This window comes from Cryptomeria japonica, chromosome 8, assembly GCF_030272615.1.
Source record: "Cryptomeria japonica chromosome 8, Sugi_1.0, whole genome shotgun sequence".
Taxonomy (NCBI): domain Eukaryota; kingdom Viridiplantae; phylum Streptophyta; class Pinopsida; order Cupressales; family Cupressaceae; genus Cryptomeria; species Cryptomeria japonica.
In genome coordinates, this window is record NC_081412.1 from 511,848,536 (window position 1) to 511,867,538 (window position 19,003).

At 38.2% G+C, this 19,003-nt stretch overlaps 1 protein-coding gene across 1 annotated transcript in view; it reads right to left on the reverse strand.

Annotated features, from left to right (window-relative positions):
- Window positions 1–205: 205 nt before the first annotated feature.
- LOC131057044 (uncharacterized) overlaps window positions 206–19,003 on the reverse strand; it is an 86,809-nt gene continuing 68,011 nt past the window's right edge. Inside the window, exon 5 of the mRNA XM_057991236.1 lies at window positions 206–642. Within this exon, the coding sequence (XP_057847219.1) occupies window positions 576–642 (67 nt within the window). The 3' untranslated portion in view covers window positions 206–575. The remainder of the gene's footprint in view (window positions 643–19,003) is intronic.

Below are 19,003 nucleotides of genomic sequence, written 5' to 3' on the forward strand. Positions count from 1 at the left end.
TGCAAACTTGACAAACACAAGATATATTTACGTTTAAAATATAAAAGCTACAAAAATTGCTTGCATATTTTAATAGTGCCAAACAATATGTATAAGCCAAGGAGAACTAATAATTCCAAAGAATTCATTAGGAACTTCCAAATCAAACTATATATCAAGTGCATAACAGAAGTGCCCATAAAATATTTAGTTTGTGTATGCCAGCTGAAAGACAACCCAAATACTTAATCTTTAGCATCAAATAAAGCAGTATTCTAACATGTTAAACGCTCTCAAGATTCAGCACTACAATTCAATTATCAACCATGCAGGTAAAATGAATAGCATTTGACAACACCTTTCAAGAGAATTGTTTTAGAATGAAAAATGCACCTAGTTGAAATCAACTTATAAAGCATCATGTGCTTGTATGAATTTGATGTACTCTGCAAATTACAATTAAAATGACAGGAATTATTACATTGAAAAGTTAAATTTCAGTGGAAGATGATACAAACTAGCATGATCTGGAAAAATTCTATAATCCCCTGGAACAAATAAAGCAGTTGCTTATAGTTTTAAGAAAACACGAGTTCTCATGTGCGTGGAAGTTGTCGCGTCACCAAGGAATCCAAGTGGTCCACAGTTCGCCTCAATGATTTTCTATTCTTTGTCAAGAATTGCATGGTATGTCTAAAAATTCATATTGCATCCTTGGAGTAATGTGTATAAATGAAATGCTAAAATAGAGCACAATGTTACCTGCAACCTAACTTCAGCAGGAAATCATACTTAAAAAATAAAAACAAATAATGCACTAATATAATATTAGAATAGACTACACTACTATATTTCATGTTTTTTAAATTTTTAATGAAGCGCATTTGCCACGGCTTGTACAGTATGATTTCTGCTCCATACATATGCTGCCTCAAAAATAACACCTTTTTCCCACTGATAGGACTTTAAACTTCTAGTAACATTTATAATTTAAGTATTGTTTTCAGTTTCACTTACAAAGACTACTAATATATTTTGAATTTCTGCATTTAGAAAGAGTTAAAAGAGTTTTGTTAACCAGCTGAAACTTCTGCTAAAATATTATTCAAGAATTTAGTAATTTGAACACATGGTAACTACCAGAGAAGGAAGAAAATTAGCAGTTGGCACTTCCTACTCAACGGTCAGATGTAATGTTACACAAGTTCCTGGAACAGAGGGACACATTCTCAAAACATCCAGAAAATTTTGGTTTATTCTTTCAGGGGGTGGTGTGGTGCAGGTCAGAAGCAATGCAGATATTAAAAACATTTAAAAATTTGTCTAAATTTAGTGACAAAATACTTAACAGAAAAACAACATTGTCGAGATAAAAGAATACTCACGTTACATAACTACCTTTAATAGTTTTGCTTGTAGAAAGCGCCCTGTATTTTTCAAACTGAAGACACTGCCCATGATGCCGCATGGCTTCCGAAATATACATCTTATGAACAGCAACACAGAAACCTGACTCACCTTACATCATCGATGCAAATTGTTCTCCCATAGTTATCCAAATACTATCTTGGGTTCACTTCATAGGATGCCATGTGCAAAGAGGTATGTTCATATGATCCCACCTACAATGAATGATGAACCTAGTCCTGTCATTGTACAGCTGTACTATGGCATCTCTCTAATTTATCAAACTTAATTTTTATTTTTTTGAATTTTGAATTTTATTTTATCTTTGACCATTTCTGATTTCTCATTGCAAGGGACATGAGTCATTGGTAATAATGGCTATTTTTGCTTCCAGAAACTATCATAGCCATTAACAACTGACATCCATACATCAAACCCTAGGGAGGACAAGTATACTCCCATTCTACAACTCCAAATGGAATAGTTTGAACCATCAAATACTGGAGCAGGGATCGACACTAAACAGACCATTGTGTCCTTAAGCCAGAATCTACCCAAGCTAGAGAAAGCTTATCAACCGGGAACCTAGGCTCTGATACCAATTGTTAGACACAATGTACCACTGAGAGGGGGGTGAATCAGTGGTTTGCAAACTTTTCCCTTTATCTATCCTATGTGTGTATACCGGTTATCAAATCTAACAGAAAGCAAACATACCGGTTAGATGGGAGACTATCACAAATGCACTCACACATAAAAGGGACATCACATAACACCAGCATATACGAGGAAAACCCAAGATGGGAAAAACCTTGATGAGAAATGCTGTTGGAGTCTACTACTCCAATCCAGTCTCACAATGAAACTCTAATTACAATGTTTAGGGCACCAACCCAGGGAGCACCAACCCCTGATTTAGGGCTACAACCCCTACACCAAGCTCCAACTCAGTGGTCTACTATGAGTACATTCAAATACAAAAGTAATAGTCATGTTACAAATGAACTTTGTAACTCTTCTTCAAATCTCTTTGCCGGATCTTCTATACAGTCCACTATCGGTTCTCTGCTGACCCACTCACTGCTACAGCCTTATCTCCTGCTCCAACCTTACTCTTTGTTGCACCTACACCTGTTCAGTCTCTTCTTCTTCTATATCGGTTCTTCTCTCTGTCGCTTCTCTCTGCTACACTGCTGCTCTCCACCGATACTATCTTCTGTTAGTTCTATGCTTGCCTTCTCTGCAACTCTTCTCTGTCGGTATGGTCACTGTCGATTCTCTCCTCTGTCAGACTCAATGGCTGACTACCGGTGGCTTCACTGATACTGATTGAACACTTCAACCCTGTTCTTCCTCACACTCAGTCTCTTCTTCTTCTGCTTGATGAGCACTTGATTGATTTCACTCCCTAAGCAGCAATACTCTCTCATCAAGCGGCTGAGCGGCAACCTTCATTGATTTTGGCTTGCATAATTATAACTTGGTTTTCCCGCCAAAAACCAATTCAAACTTCAGGCGGTTAGGATTTCCTCAACAACCACGATGCAAACCAAAACCAATTCAAACTTCAAGCGGTTAGGATTTCCTCAACAACCACGAGGCAAACCAAAACCAATCAGATCTCATCCGATCTAATCGCCTAGATTGATGAGCTGTAACTCATCAATCAATCCTGTCATTGTCGTGCCTTCCAAAACACACCTATATTTAGCAATCTGCTTTTAATCTGTCAACGGATTTCTTGGTCGATCACCAAGAATGGTTTTGCGGTTCCCTTCACCTGCCTCGATCTGCTCAAACAGTCTGTGTTGGATCTTTGTTGTCCGCCTGACCTCGAGCCGCAAACACCTGTTGCACATCCCGTGAATCACGCAATCAACATAAATGTCGACCTATCACCATCTACCTCACCGCCTGACACTTCAGCGACTCAACATGCCGACCTGTGCATGCATGCCACTTCACCTCCACGTGGCCCCTGTGTCGGCATCCACCTTTGCTGGATCATCTGTGTCGGTACGAATGGGATCACCAACCAACTCCATTACCGGGTTCATCTACCGGCTTACTAACCCTGCCGGTTAATCCCTTAACCGGTCTGTCATCAAAATTGCACCTTTCTTCTCTTCTGGTGGAACACTCAATCAATCAGCAAAATTGCTAAACTACCTTATGCACATCCTCATCAGATGGGGGTCTTCTGCATCTACACTTTGATAGCATTACCGGTGGACATACTTACCGGTAAACTCCTTGATGACACCATATCATCAACCTTGAACTGTTTCCATCTGAGACATTTGCATGTCGGTTGCACTCTCTATCTGCAGCTGCTCAGCCTTGCCTTCTTCATCATCAGACCTGTTGATACATGATAGCCTCGGTAAGATAAATGATTGAATGAGAGATAAATGAAGTCTCTCATTCAATCATCTATCTTATCAATAGACTATGATAAGACTTCATTTATCATTCCTTCATCTAATGATCATTCTTCGATATATAACCTAACTTATTCCGATCAATGTCTAAATTATCGGTTGCAAATCATAAAGTACAAATACCGATTGGTATCGGTTTACCTTGTTAATTATTTGCAAACCGATTATTATCAGTCAAACACGTTAACTACGTAAACACCGATTGTTATCGAGATTATTAAAGACTACATACCGATTAGTATCGGTGCATTTGTTAATAACATATACGCCGGTTAGTATCGGCTCACTTGTTATGATATACACACCGATTAGTAACTTATACATGCCGATTGGTACAAGGTAAAATGCGATTATGGTTCTAAGAGGTGCGATCAAGTAATATCTTGATCGGTCCATTAGACATGACCGGTCAAGGTATTGCTTGATCCTCCTCATTAGCATATATATATATATATATATATATATATATCAATCGATAATGATGAGAAGGACATTGAAATCGATAAATGCTTCTTCTCCATCTACATCATACCAAACAATAATCAGATCCATTATATTAAGAAATAACATATAGAAGAAGAACAACCTTGAATATAACTTGCATCTTAAATTGAAAATCGAATAACATTTACAAGACCGGACATCATCTCAACCGGTTTGTCAAAGTGACAAACCCATCACTCTTCATCTGTCCCGGCAACTCAACATGCCAGCTCTTTCTGATCCGATGCACATCTCTGATTTTATGCACCTAAGGCATCCAATTGTTTAACCAATAGATTTAGTGTGAGCCTTCAAACACCTGCCTTTAACTCTTCTGACTTATCTCACAGAACTATGATGCATACTTTGCATAATAGGAGGTAAGCTCCACTTACCGGTGGGAGTGAATCCTTGTCATCTGCATCCTGCAATGCACTCGTGTGGCTTCCCTGTTTGTGCAGAATATCTTGAAACAGGCACATGTGATCCGGTTGGGGCACACTTACTATTAGTCATCTCTTCACATGGTGACTGCATCTTTATCCGGTGGGAGTCCTGTTGTTCAGCATCCACACAGTGTACCGGTGGCTTGTACATCCTTCTCCTCTAGTGTTGACGTGATTCTTGATAACATTTTGCCTCTTCATCACAATCAACAGACCAACATCTTGGATGTCATCATTTACAGTTTGTTATATCATACTGGTCCTGTCCATATCTCCCACATAAGTCAGGCACTAACTTGTGTACCGGTGGCTCCAATGATCATGGTACTGAATGACATTCTCTCCTTTACCGGTGAACTGCAATACTAGGTGACATCAAAGATATCACATCTGGTATGCATCAATGACAGTGTTGCACGTACATCTCTTATATCGGTAGCCATCCTATACTGGTTGACATCAACGACAACACAATGCCAACAAGGAAGGCATGGCAAAAGCAGCACAAAGTCCGCCCAGCTATTGGAGGATGTCCAAAAGACCATAAAATCCGCCGAAACAAAGGAGGGCATAGCGAATGGAGGTTGAAGTCCGCTCCAAGCATTGTCCAACATGCTGCCAAGTCTGCCATGGTTTGAAGAAAATGGCATGGAAATCACTAAGTCCGCCTATGTCAAATGGCACAAAGAGTCTAAAGTCCGCCTAGCATATGAAAACATGGCACAACACCTACCAAAGTCCACTCAAGAAGAGATGACATGAAATTGGTCAAGTGCGCCCTAGGATGGCTGGACAAAGGTGAAGTCCGCCATGCTTATGGCACATCAATTGCCAAGTCCGCCCTCAAAGGCAAAGATGTTCGGCCAACTTCAAAGTCCGCCCTACGAAGGTAGGAAAATATGGCAAGACCTATGCCATGTCCACCCAAGCAGAGAAAAACATGGCGAAGGAAGAGTGAACCCCGCCCAAGGATGATCAAAAGAACAATGTCCGGCACAAGGTAAGGTCCGCCCAAGGGGTTAAGTGGCTAAACAATATCAAAGTCCGCCCAAGCGTATGGAAGGATGTCCAAACTCTCTTCAAGTCCGCCCCCCTATGAAGGATGTCCAATAAAGTCACAAAGTCTGCCTTGGAGGAAGGTTAAGATGGTAAGGTTGAAAAGAAACTTAACATGCTAAAACTAAGGTGAAGTCTGCCATGTGCCACGAGAAGGTAAAGTTCGCCAAGGCAAAGATGAACTTGTCCAAACAATGTCAAAGTCCGCCTTGGCACTTAAGTTGAAATGTCCAAACAATTAGCAAGTCTGCCCCTCCATTTGGTAGAGTGAATAAGAAGTTCGCCTACATGAAATTGGCATGATGATCACCAAAGCATGAGAAATACATAAAGTTTGCCATGGATTTAATAAAAATTCGCCATAATTGGAAGAGTTGGAAAAATAAAGTTCAAAAACTTAGAACACTTAGAAAGAAAAAAAATTAAATTCAATTTTTCAACACTTTGGAAAATTTTCAAGCTCAAGAAGCACCTAGAAGATTCCATGCCAAATCACCCATAGAGGAGATTGAGCTTCTATTTTCAAAGAGATAAAACATGTCCAAGTTCGATGCACCTAAGGAAAAACATAAAAAAACGAAAATAACATGAAGCTTCCTAAAAATAGAACTTCTCAACTCTATATCAACTCAACCTATCACTTCAAATTCATTATCAAGTCTGAAGGTTGAAAGTTTGATTGCAAACGGTGAAAGATAGATTTTTGAAGAAGAATTTTTGGAGAAAGAGAAAAAAATTTAAGAGGAAGGCAGAGAATAAGTAAAATTTTCTAAGAGGAGGACATAATTCCTAGAGAATAAAGTGTTTCTTATGAGTTAAAGACAGAATTTTTAGAAGTCAAGGCAAATTTTCACCAAAATCAGTAAAAAATAAATTCCAGAAGTTCAAAACTTCACATTCTTGACTGATTTCTTCTGTCTTTAACATTTATTTCTTGAAATCTGCTAAGCATTTAGCCGAATTCGTCCATTTTCAGTCTGATTTTTCACAGAATTTTAGCTTTTTGACAGGCTGAAACTGATATTCTGAGGTAAAAGATATGGGCTAGATGGATTCTTGCCTACACCCATTGCTCGCCCGATGATGAGAGATGGCATCGTACAGCCAGCTGCATTTCCACCAGCCATGGAGTGTGCAGAACTAATGGTTGAATGTGTCATACACTACAATACCCAAGAAAGAGAAATTGTTGTGCCGGATGGAAGAGTCTTAGCTCATCTTGGAGAATTAGCCATCAAGGAAGCATTCAGGATTCCGAGCTACAACAGGACTTCATATAAAACTAAGGAGGAAACTAGAAGACTTTATAAAGATCAGCGTGAACTTTGTACAACAAATGTTAATAAGTCGTGGCTGGAAAAGCCAAGACCCAGCCTCAAGAAAGCACCAAAGAAGCAATTCCACACTGGCTTCAAGGAGGACTATGGCAATCTCATTTTACTATTGAATAGAGTAATGGACAACCCTTAAGGTTGCACCATTCGAGACGTGGATGTATTATTTCATTTATGAGATCACTTTTGGAGTTAAATGTTCAATTGGTCCCAAATAATCAGTGATAATCTTGGCGAACAATTGAGGAATTTGGAAAGGACGAAGTCCTTCTACATGAGCGCCTACATAGTCTACCTGCTGGTAAGAAACTTGTGATACACTGGATTGATTTCTAGAGGCGTGGTAGGCAATGGTACCCGCAGCTGCATCTTACCGAGAAGACCCACTTCAAGCAAGCAAATGATGCATTTTTTATGTATATCACTAGAACATTGCAAGGAGGAACCCATCAAAGACACACTCCAAAAGCCAAAAGTTTGATAAGCAAGTATGGATCCTGGTTTATTTAGTTTCCGAGATTCACATACATAAGAGTTCAGGGGTTTACCGGATGTCCTTATCGGCTTCTGATTTATCCCACCAATAGAATGGTCTTACTTGAAGTCCTTAGGCAGCTGGAAACATATTAGGGCTTCCAAAGAACAAAGCAGAAGGCGGCTATTTCCTTTCCATTTTTCATCAAAAATATGTTGGAATCTTGCCCAACAGCACAAGCAACTAAGTGTCAGATTGGAGATGTAGTGATACCCATTCACACTCTACCGATCCCGAGATGATTTTGATCCTTATAACCACATTGGATCAGTGAACAAAGAAAAGTACAAACATAGGATTGACTTAGAAGATTTTTGGGCAAATGTTGCAGATGAGTTCAAAGTCAGGAAAAGGCTTTGCTCTAGACTGCTTGTAAGCTTAATTAGAACAATTGAGCTCTTTCGTGTGCCTAATCAATTGGAGGACGATGGAGGATACACTCAGTCGCGCTTTGATGAAAATTGGCCTCTTCCTCCTGTACGATGGTCAGAACCAAAACTTGCTGATCTAACCACCTTGATGTGGCCAGTTGTCAAATATTCGCAATGGTGGGTTGACCAGTAGGTCCAAGAGCTGATGCGAAGAGGTGTAACTCTCACATATAACCTGATGGGCGCCATGGAATCATACTCTTCCAATGAAGAAAGTGTCAGGATAGTTGAAAGCATCAATTCAAGAAAAAGGAAGGAAGCAGTTGATGACCATTCAAGGTCAAAAGGGAAGGAAGTCGCGAATGAGGAACTTGCTCAAAAGAAGCAGAGGTCAAAGCCACCCCATTCTAATACATCTAGGAATTTGGGCAGCCTTATCGAGGATCAGCCACTTGATGAAATAAAAATTCCTTCTCCAATCCATGAGGGAAATATGATGACAGTCCAATAGGAAGATGAAGAACCTCCATCTCCTATAGGCACAAAGATATTGGAATCCGATAATGAAATGGATATTCTGAGCGATGAGTTTCAAGAGGGAATGATTTCTGCTCCTCGAGGAGGTCTAAATATTCCATGTGAAGAGAGTAATCAGGAAGAGGAAGGCATTGAGCAGCCTACAATTCCTGACTAGCTAAAAGAAAGATTGAAAGTAAAAATACCGGTGGAAGTCCAGGAAGAAGAAGATGACACGGCTGATTTCTTGGCCAGATTAGGTAAAGTTGCTGCTAAGAAGCCTACCAAAAAGTTTTCCACAATCCAGAGAGATGAGACAGGTTGTCGTACAATCCAAATTGTTGTACCAAAAGTAAACAAGTAAAACGAAGATATAACTCATCAGGAGTATGAAATTACCACCTTTGACTTGGGACCAACTATAAAGGGTCAAGAGGTGGAAGACTTAGATAATTCAATCACTTCCATGCAGGCGAGACTGGATAAAGAGGTAGGAAAGAAGAGAGAATGCAAAAGGGAAATTGAGCGCCTAAAAGAATACATTCAGCACTTGACCAAGCCACTTAACCAAGGCTATGTAGCAGCTCCTCCACTTTTGAAATCCTCGCAAGAAGCAGTTGAAAATTTTGAAGAAGAATAATTGACAGCCAGAGAAGCTAAACAATGGATGGCCAACAAAAGAGAAGAAACAGCCAAATTCATGGATAAATTGATGCTAATGTATTGATAGACCTCCTTCTTGCTTTCCGGAATTGCAAACATGGCAGAAGGATGGGCCGACCTCCAGGATATTCAGGATAGAGTTATCCCTTACCTTAGAGTGATGAAAGGCATGCCTAAACGGGAACTAATTGATGGAAAGATAATTGCAGCAGGGGCCGCATATGACTTCAACACATGGCATTGGGCATTGGTTCCACACAGCGAAGTCTTGGAGAAGGTAAAGGCTTAAAGTGTCAAGTCTGAGGAGCAAATTAAAGAAATACAGAGTAAAATTTTCCTTGTGACTGCTGATTTGGTGGAAACGAAGACCATCCGAGAAAGTGATATGCGGCTAGAAAATCTGAAGCGCAAAACTCTAGAAATTTTCTTCACAATCACTAGACCAGTCCTGAAGCAAAATTTGACCAAGGCATCAATATTCTTGTCCATTCGAGATGCCTTCCAAAAACAAGAGCTAGAATGGGAGATTGCATTTGCCGCTTGTGCAGACAACTTGGACGAATGGGAATACAGGGTCAATATGCTGCCACATGTCACCATGGAGGAGGTCAACCTAATTGTGTCCAAATTCATTGAACACACTACTTCTCGCAAGGATAAGGATGTGTCTTCCTAGGAAATGACTATTCACGCCACTTGTCTATCATGCATTTGTTTCTAGTGTTATTTTGGGAAACCTTAATTAGGGTTGTGTTGTCTTAATCTCAGTCGTTGATCTTAGATCAATCTCGGCCTTTCATTTGTTTTCAGAAACTCTATATAAACTCTTGTTCTCTCATTTCATTGTGTTGTGGAGAGATTTAAGAAATTGTTGCTTAGAGCTACTTGAATAATAAAAAGTTCATTTGCAGATTTTGCTTTGAAGTCTTATTAAGTGGTTGCATGGTTACATATCTTTCTTCAACAATAGAATAGATTTTCTTAGAGTAAATTTGCTTTCAAAAGTTGTCAGATGAATGAAGCATTTGATAGTTTAGATTGGTGAAACTCTTGCTTATACTTTCTTTGAATGAATGATTTTTGTTCAATGCGTAAAGTTAGCCTGAGCTTATGATGTGGATGCTTTAACTTCTGCTTTGAGCAAATATTGTTCGATTGATGGTATTATTCATAAGTATGAAAATCTTGAGCACAACCTTAGAAGATTGCACCTGCTTTGCAAAGTTGTCCTAGTATGGTGAAACAAGGTGTTGTTATTGGTTTCACCCATTCTTTATCATCTCTTAAGTTCATTAGGAATAGCATAAAACTTCTAAAAAAAAAGAGAGCATTCACTGTTATATTCGTCTAAGTCCTAACTTGTGATCTCAATTGAGCATAAGTCCCCCTTGTATTTCAGCATACATAACCAAGGAAGCTATCCAACATTAAGTCGCCCATTCGCACATATAGACCTTGGAGTCGCTGTGTGGTCTTTCTCGCAATCTTGGCACACGTAGTGATTTTGTTCAAGAGAGGATAGAGTATCCTCGGATATTTTATTCTAATGTTCGGTATATAATAAAATGTAAACCAACAGTACCCTTTTTCAATTGGAGGTACTTTCTTATTCACATTCAGATAATATTTGTTCTTCTCCACGCACTATGTGGTGACACATCGTTTCAATGGACTTGTCAACCCTTTCCCTTGTCAACATTACTGGGGGGTTCCATACTGTTGGTGCTAAATCTTCCTTGATTTCACTTTTGATTGAGTTATTTATTTAGTGTTTGTTTTTATGTACTAAGTGAATGCAACAACTGGTTACCCATGCATTTCCGTGACATGGAACACTAACCAAATAGACACTCTTGCATCATTGTTTTGTGGAGGCGACCTTCCAATTGCAATTGATTAGTTTCTTCAAACTATTAGCACTTGTATTTTCGACTTGTAGTTTACTTTGCATTAGTTGAGTATAGTTGGTGGGGTCGCTCATGCAAATTCATGTGCCATCTTTCAGCACTATAGTAGCCATCTGCCATCTTTCAGCACTATAGCAGCCATCTTTCGACAAATGTTTGTAGCTTCCCATGCTTCAATGGCGTTCTTCATGTTCCTGCTCTTTTTGGGACACTATTTTAGAGGCATCTTAGTCCTTCATCTTGTTTTTCTCTCTATTGGAGAGGATTTTTCCCATGAGTTTTTCTCTTTTTTCTCAAGTTATGAGAGTATTTTTATTTGTACATGGCTACCTCATCAAGCCTAGTTGTTCAAACCCATCCCTTGCATTTGATCGCATTTAGATGTATTAGCTATTTCCTAAATTGCACTTAAGGAGGGGTTCTAGAGTAAAATGTGTTCTACCTAGTTAATTGTTTAATTACTTAGGTCCCTTTTTGTTAGCGAATCTAGGTTTAGTGCTCATATTGTCATGTATGCTAATATCTAAATCAGGGAGAACAATCTAAGGAATTTAAGGAATGATTTCCTTAATAATGCTTTTAACACGAGGAATAAGCAACATTTATTTTGTTTGTGTGCAACTGAGAAAATAATATGGTATAAGAGCCATGTACATAGTTGTAGGCATCCTCCAGGTAAAGACTATTTTGTTTGTCAATCTAAGGTTGGAGGATTTTGTAGTATACCTGTTGCTGAAGAAATGTTTGCACAAGATTAAATATTTTGGTTGAGATATGAGTTAGCAAGCAAAATAGGTCGCAAGAGAAATTGAAAGGGATGTTTGATAGAAGGAATCATAGGGAACTACCAATGTCAAAGGAATTCTTGAAAATCGCCCAAGTCTGTAGGATGATTTTGTTTAGGCACAACCAAATTTAGTGAAACAAAAACAAAATGTTGGAACAACCTCACAAAAATTTGAATATCTTTTTCGTTTATCAATGAAATTTGACGATTCAAATTGCATCAAAAAGTTGAACGATAGGAGAAGATAACCCAAAAATCATTTAGAAAAATATTTTGAAAAAGCTATGAACAAAAGAAAAGGGACGTGTTGACGTGTTTTTTATGACAATGCCTAACACAGAATAAAGTTGCCTAATGGTCACTTCACTCTCTCTTGATCAAAGTACGATTGCATGCTAAGATTGCAGGAAGTTCAAACAATTGACTCCAAGGTTCCTTTATGCTACGGACATGACTCAGTTGGCGGATGTGATTGTTGGTAATCCAAGAGGTCTTACGTCTGGATCGTTCTTTCACTTTTTTGTTGTGGCTGAAACTCCATCATCAGATATGGCAGTTCTGCAATGCTTCTACATTGAACGAACTAAAATGAACTGAAAATAAAGGGGAAAGGGTTAGAGGATCTAAATCTACTCCTAAGGGCAATGATATCAATAGTTAATGCTTTGGTGGACAAATTCCAAATAAACCAAGCTCTGCTTTGCCAAGATAACTACAACTCCGCAAGAACTAGTGCAATCTTCTAGGGATGCTCGAGGATTTTCAAATGAGAAAGTGCATTTGAATACCCAAAAACGGCGCAATCCAAACGACTATCCACAATCGAACTTAGCACAACTTTAGGGGTTCAGGCTAACTTTACATAGCATCTTATAGTCGACAAGATGCCAAAAGTATGAACCATGGAAATTCATCAAACACCATCACATTTTCCATTGAAATCAAAGCACTATACTAACAACTGAGAAAATAGAATTCTACTCTAAGTGAGGAAGGTTAAACCATGCAAGTTTTGAAAAAATAACTTAAGTGGACACCATCAAAGAACAATGTTTCACTGTTATTATCTCAAAAACTTATTGCAACAATTTCATACAAGTTTCCCCTCTCTTTACGAATGAGGGGGTCACCCCTTTATATAGGCCTCAGGCCATGATTACATGCAAAACCCTAATTAGGGATTTCCCTAAAAGATCCCCCACGCATGATGCAACAAAGTGGGAATCAGCAATTAATGCCCACTAAGCCCATATACAATGAATTCAAACAATCCCAGAATGGCATCCATTCGTGCATTAAATGCACTCCAGTACATCAAATTTGCCCAAAATACCATGAATATTCCCATGCAAGAAATAAATGCCCATCATTCTCCATGCAACAGCTACATGCGGCAAGAATCTGTCATAAAATCATTAATATGGCAGCTACATACAAAAAGATTCTTCATGCACACAACATGCATCGACCGATCCACCACTTGGTCAAAATATTCCTATAATAAGTGCACCACCACGAAGCCATAAATGCACCATCATCTCCTGGACGTGACGGTCGCATGCAAAAAAAATCTGCCATTAATTCAATATGCGCTGATCTAGCTGCCACTTAGCGAGAAACCCTTGGAGAGAGAAAACTTTGGAAGCACTTTCTTGAAGTTTTTTGAACTTACCTTGCTCTGGAAGAGATTTTCAACAATTTTCCACCATCTCCTATTTTTTTAGGGATCTTCCACAAAATTAGGGTTTTGGTCAAGGAGAGAGAAATTCTCCTACGAATCCAAATCTGCAAAAATTTTGAAATTCAGACAGGATTTGGTGTCTAAATCTGGATTTTTCAAAAAAATTCCCGAGGGGATTCCTGCTTTTCCTTCCTCCTTGACCCTCGGATTTTCATGCCTTAGACAAATTTTCAATTTTCCAACTTAGGCATGGAATTCATCATTTCATCCTTGGCCATTTGATTTTCAGAATCCTGCTTCTAGCATGGAATTTGGACTCGGAGGAGGTATTCATCAAATTTCTTCTCTTTCCTTCCTGACCCCACCTTGGCGCCTTCCTCAAGAGTAGGGTGGAATTTTTACCAAGTGATGGAATTCAATGTTTTTCATGTTTTCCAAGACTCCTTACCTTTGAAGCCCTTCATTAGCTTTGGGCACTATTTCTTCATGAGGGAGGAATTTTATCATGTTTCAATCTTCCTTCATTACCTCCATTTGGGGCCCTACCCCATCACTGGGCGCCATTTCCACCAAGGCAAGGAATTCATGATTTTCCAACTTTTCCAAGAGTACCTTACTTTGGTGCCCTCACAAGACCTTGGGCGGAATTTTGTATTGAGGAGGAATTTTACCCTTTTCTTTGAATTCCATGAGCATTAGAGTTTAGCACCCTCTACGCTCTTTGGGCGGAATTTTCACTTTGAAGAGGAATTTCGCATTTTTGGAGTTTTCCAAGACCACTCCACTTTGGCGCCTTCATCCTTGCTTGAGCAGATTTCCATGCTTGTGGAGGAATTTGATGATTTCTACCAAGTTGGTCTCATTCTCTTCATTAGAACATATATGAAATATAACATTTAAAGTATAAGTGGAATTTCAATATGTCTTTTTCCTTTCTTATACTTTTAGTTATATTTCATATATATTGGCAGGATGTTTAAGAGTGGTTTCAAATCTCTAGGAGTTATAATGCAAATTCTAGGTTTTAGAAGATCTTTTAAATTTTCAGACAGTCAAATTTCAGGTCATTTTTGGATCACGTTGACATTTGTAGATTGATGTGAATTTCCAGACTTGGATGATTTTTCGAGCTTTCCATTCTTGAACTAGTTCCCATACAGCCAAATTTTGATCACACTTGTCTGCCTTCTAACTCTTCCAGATTTAGAAATGATCTTCAGGAATGTTTAGTCTTCAGCGTCTTCAGGGATATTCAGTTTTCAGTGTTTTCCTGTGAAGAACCTACCAAAAATAGATTTTCCCAAATAGTAAGTGTTTCAAAATGTTAGGGTTTGGACAAAATAGGTCAGGAAAGGACTTACTAAAAATAGAAATTACTAAAAATAGTAAGTTTGATTTTTGGCAAAATGAAGACATTTCGGGACCCAATGAAATCCCTAAAAAATAGGAACTTTCTAAAAATAGAAAGTTGCTCCGTTTTGGCTCAAATTTTACTTGGAGGTTCCTTGAAGGGTCATGATTCCAGTTTTAAGTTCAATTTTTCAAAAACCCTAAAAGAAACCATAGTAGCATTTAATCGTTTGGGGAATTAATTAGCAAATCAGAAGTATAAGACTTTTTGAAAAAATCGGGAAAAAATCGGATTTACAAAAAACAATAAAAAATTGAAGAAAAACAATCAAAAATTACTTTTTTTTTAATATTTAAGGACATTTCCATAGCATAGAGATATTGTAAGCAATAAAAAAGTAGACTTCAACACATGAATTAATAGTTAAGAATTATATTTTTATATAAATGTATATTTTTTAATTATATTTGATATTTTTATTATTATTTTATATTTAGATTTAAATATTGAAATATTTAACTATTATTTATTGTTATTTTTTAATTATATTTAATATATATTCTTAACTATTAAATGTTGTTAATATAGTAACAATGATTAACAGTTAAGAGTTAATTTTATATATATGAATAATTTTTAATTATATTTAATATATTTTATTTTAATTTTTAATTTAAATTTAATTTTTTATTTAAATGTAATATGTTTTATTTTATATTTAATATACTTTATTTATTTTAACTTTTAATTTAAATGTAAGGGTGATTTTATTTAACAATCTAAAAAATATTGAAATTTATATTCTATTTTATATTAAAATCAAGCTAAATTATAATACATTTTATTAATTTTATTTAGCTATTTTAAAAATATTGAAATTTATATTTATTCTAATATTAAAATCTGCTAAATATATTATACATTAATAAAATTATAAATATTAATAATAAAGTGATTTTGGAGTTCGAGATGGCTCTGCATGCGAAAAACCGATGCAATGCATCGCCATTTTGTCGTGAGCACTCTTATCCAATGCGTGGTATTCACAGAGGTTATGTAAATCGGTTCGCTGTTCTGGCTAATCACACTGGGTCAGGGGAATCTAGCAGGGTAATATCACGAACCCTGGAACAAGAAGCCTTCTTTGCAAAAACAAAATACTCTCTGGTTGATATGGTTAGGGCTCCCATTCCTCTGTTCAAAGGTTGGGATCGAGACTGGCATGTGGTGAGGCGTAGAAATAAAAAGGCAATAGGGCAATCACATAGCCTCAAGCGAAATCCCAACCTTGGTCGGAAGGAGGGTTCTGTAAAACCTAATCAGTCAAACAGTCCCTCTGCTACCCTTTTCTTTCCTCGAAAATCCTTGGGTAAATCATCAAAGGGTATGGTACCCCCTGGCCGTCACTCTTTCAGGAATCTTCATAATTTGGAGGAAGTTAAGCAACCGGTTTCGGATTCACCTTCAAATCCTCCAGCTACTCCCAACGAGCTGGTCATTGAAATAGATACCCAAACTCAGGCTAGGTATCAAATGCATTGCAACAACAGAATGATCTTTGCTCGGTGGAAAGGCTGGGGGATCCCGTCTGAACAAATTGCTAACTGGGTGGTGTCTTCTCTCAATAACCAGGTAAAAATTGATATCCTTCCTGATAATTTCTTAGCTATTGAATGCGGTAATCAAAATTTAAGAAATTCTTTGCTAAACAGAGGCCTATCAACGTTCAAGGGCATAGGGTTTGATTGTCGAGGGTGGCAACCCCTCTTTCATCCATCTCAATTAAATTCCTGCATGGTTAATAGAGCTATTTCACTTGAAAAATTTCCTATAGAATTACGAAACAATGATTTTTTAAGAATTATAGGAAACAAAATAGGTAAATTTGTTGAAGTTAGAAAATCAGCCCTAAGCTTCTTTAACCAACTTCTGATTGTTAACATGAATATTAACATTAAATCTTTAGAGCCCATAACACTAAAATGCGATAATCTATGTTTAACCCTTGAATTACCCTTCTATAATGGTCCTTTCGAAGTTAATATGCCAAGGAAGATCTCCCTTAAAAAATTATTTCCCTGAATCATTTCCCAAGTCTAGAGTCGTTCCAATCATATTTGTGGAAGGAGGGGGTTTCACCTTTGAGGGCTTTAATAATATTAGCACTAATCATCCTACCACGGACCTGTGTCCTCAGAGATCCCCCGTTAAGACCTTCCGCTCTCCTCTCCAACCATTGCCTTCTATCAATCCTCCTATAGTTAGACTCTTTTCTTAGGGATCAAGACCTGGAAGAGGGAGAAATCAGTGAGTGGCTCCCTCGGAAAGAGCAGCCCGGTATGACAAATATGCCACCATCTTGCTCTCTCATCCCACCAGAGAAAGGGAGTCCCTCGAGGCCCCCTCTTCTTTGGATCTAACCTCCCCAGCGCAATCAGAGGAGACAAATAATCCTCTCCAGGACCTAGAAATGGCTTCTCAGCAGGATCAACCAATCTCTCAAGCCTTACGGATGAAGGCCCCTATGGAGGCAGGAGTTCGCCCTCCATCTTTGATAGATGTTCCTGATACAATTGTAGAATCTGAGAGTGATCGCGTGGCTAGGGAAGTTAACATCATTGCCAATTTTGTAGGGGAAGAAGTAGTAAATGACCTTATGGATCAACTGGTTGATGAAATCTGTGATGATGAGGAATTGGAAAGACAAAGGGATGTCCTTGTCAAAAATCTAGTAGATATCACCAGAGTCGACTTAGAAACAGATGAACTCTTTATAGCATTAGATAACTTAGAAAATCATAATCCTAACACCCTAGGCATTCTATGCTCTGATAAAAGCAAAGCCTCTCCTGATTGTGCTAGAATTAGCAAGAGAAGAGGCAGGAGATCCCTCGTTGAACTAAGATTAAAGGATGGAGAAGCAAGAGGTCAGTTTAAAACATCTACTCTTTTTAATGCAGGGGAGGGGAAGTTCCTCCCCACAGAGCCATGAAAATCATAACATGGAATGTTAGGGGTTTGAATGCCCCTAACAAACAACGCATGTTAAAGCGTTGCATCTCTGATTCTAAACCAGACTTAATGTTAATCCAAGAAACAAAAATGAACTCCTCTAAGATTTCCCTCTTTGAGCAAAAACTAGGTGCTAGACAACTAAAACACTCCCCTGCCATAGGCGCCTCAGGGGGCTTAGCTATCATTTGGGATTCTAGATCCCTCTCGTTAACACCTTTAGAGATTAAGCAAAATTGGATAAGAGGAGAAGTAGTAAGCTATAAAAATAACCTTAGATTCAAACTGATTAACATTAATGGCCCTATCCAGAATAGGGATAAGGTTAAGGTATGGTTGGAACTTGAATCTTTCCTAAGAAGTTTCCCGAACGAGGTTAGCATCATTGGCGGAGATTTCAACGCCATCACCAAGGTAACGGACAAAAGAGGAGGCAGCAGCAAACTGCCTCCATCAGCTATAGATTTCAATCTTTGGATCAACAGGAATTCCCTATTGGAAATCCAGACAGCAAAGAATGCCTTCACCTGGAATAATAGAAGATCTGGTTTCTGTAACATTGCTGAGAAACTCGATAGGTTCTTTATCCATGGGGGGCTTTTGGAGCTTAATTACTCCCTGCAGGCAGAGCCTCTTCCTTTATCAAGATCTGACCATTTCCCACTCCAATTAAACTTATTATCTGACCTCACCCCTAAAAAGTGCCCCTTCAAATTTGAGGGCATGTGGTTTAGAGATGACAACTTTCTAAACTTAATTGAGAATTGGTGGAGCAGCTCTGTTTTCTCAGGTTCGAAGATGTTTATTGTTGCTAGTAAGTTAAAGCTTATTAAAAGGAAGCTCTTAGAGTGGAATAGGATCAATTTTGGTAACATCTTTGATAAAAAAGCCCTAATAGAGAATGATCTCAATAATGTTAACATTGAGGTTCTTAAGAAGGGGATGGATGAACATCTCTTCCTTAAGGAAAAGGACCTACCCTCTGAGTATGAGAAGATACTGTCTTATGAAGAGATCTTCTGGAAACAAAAATC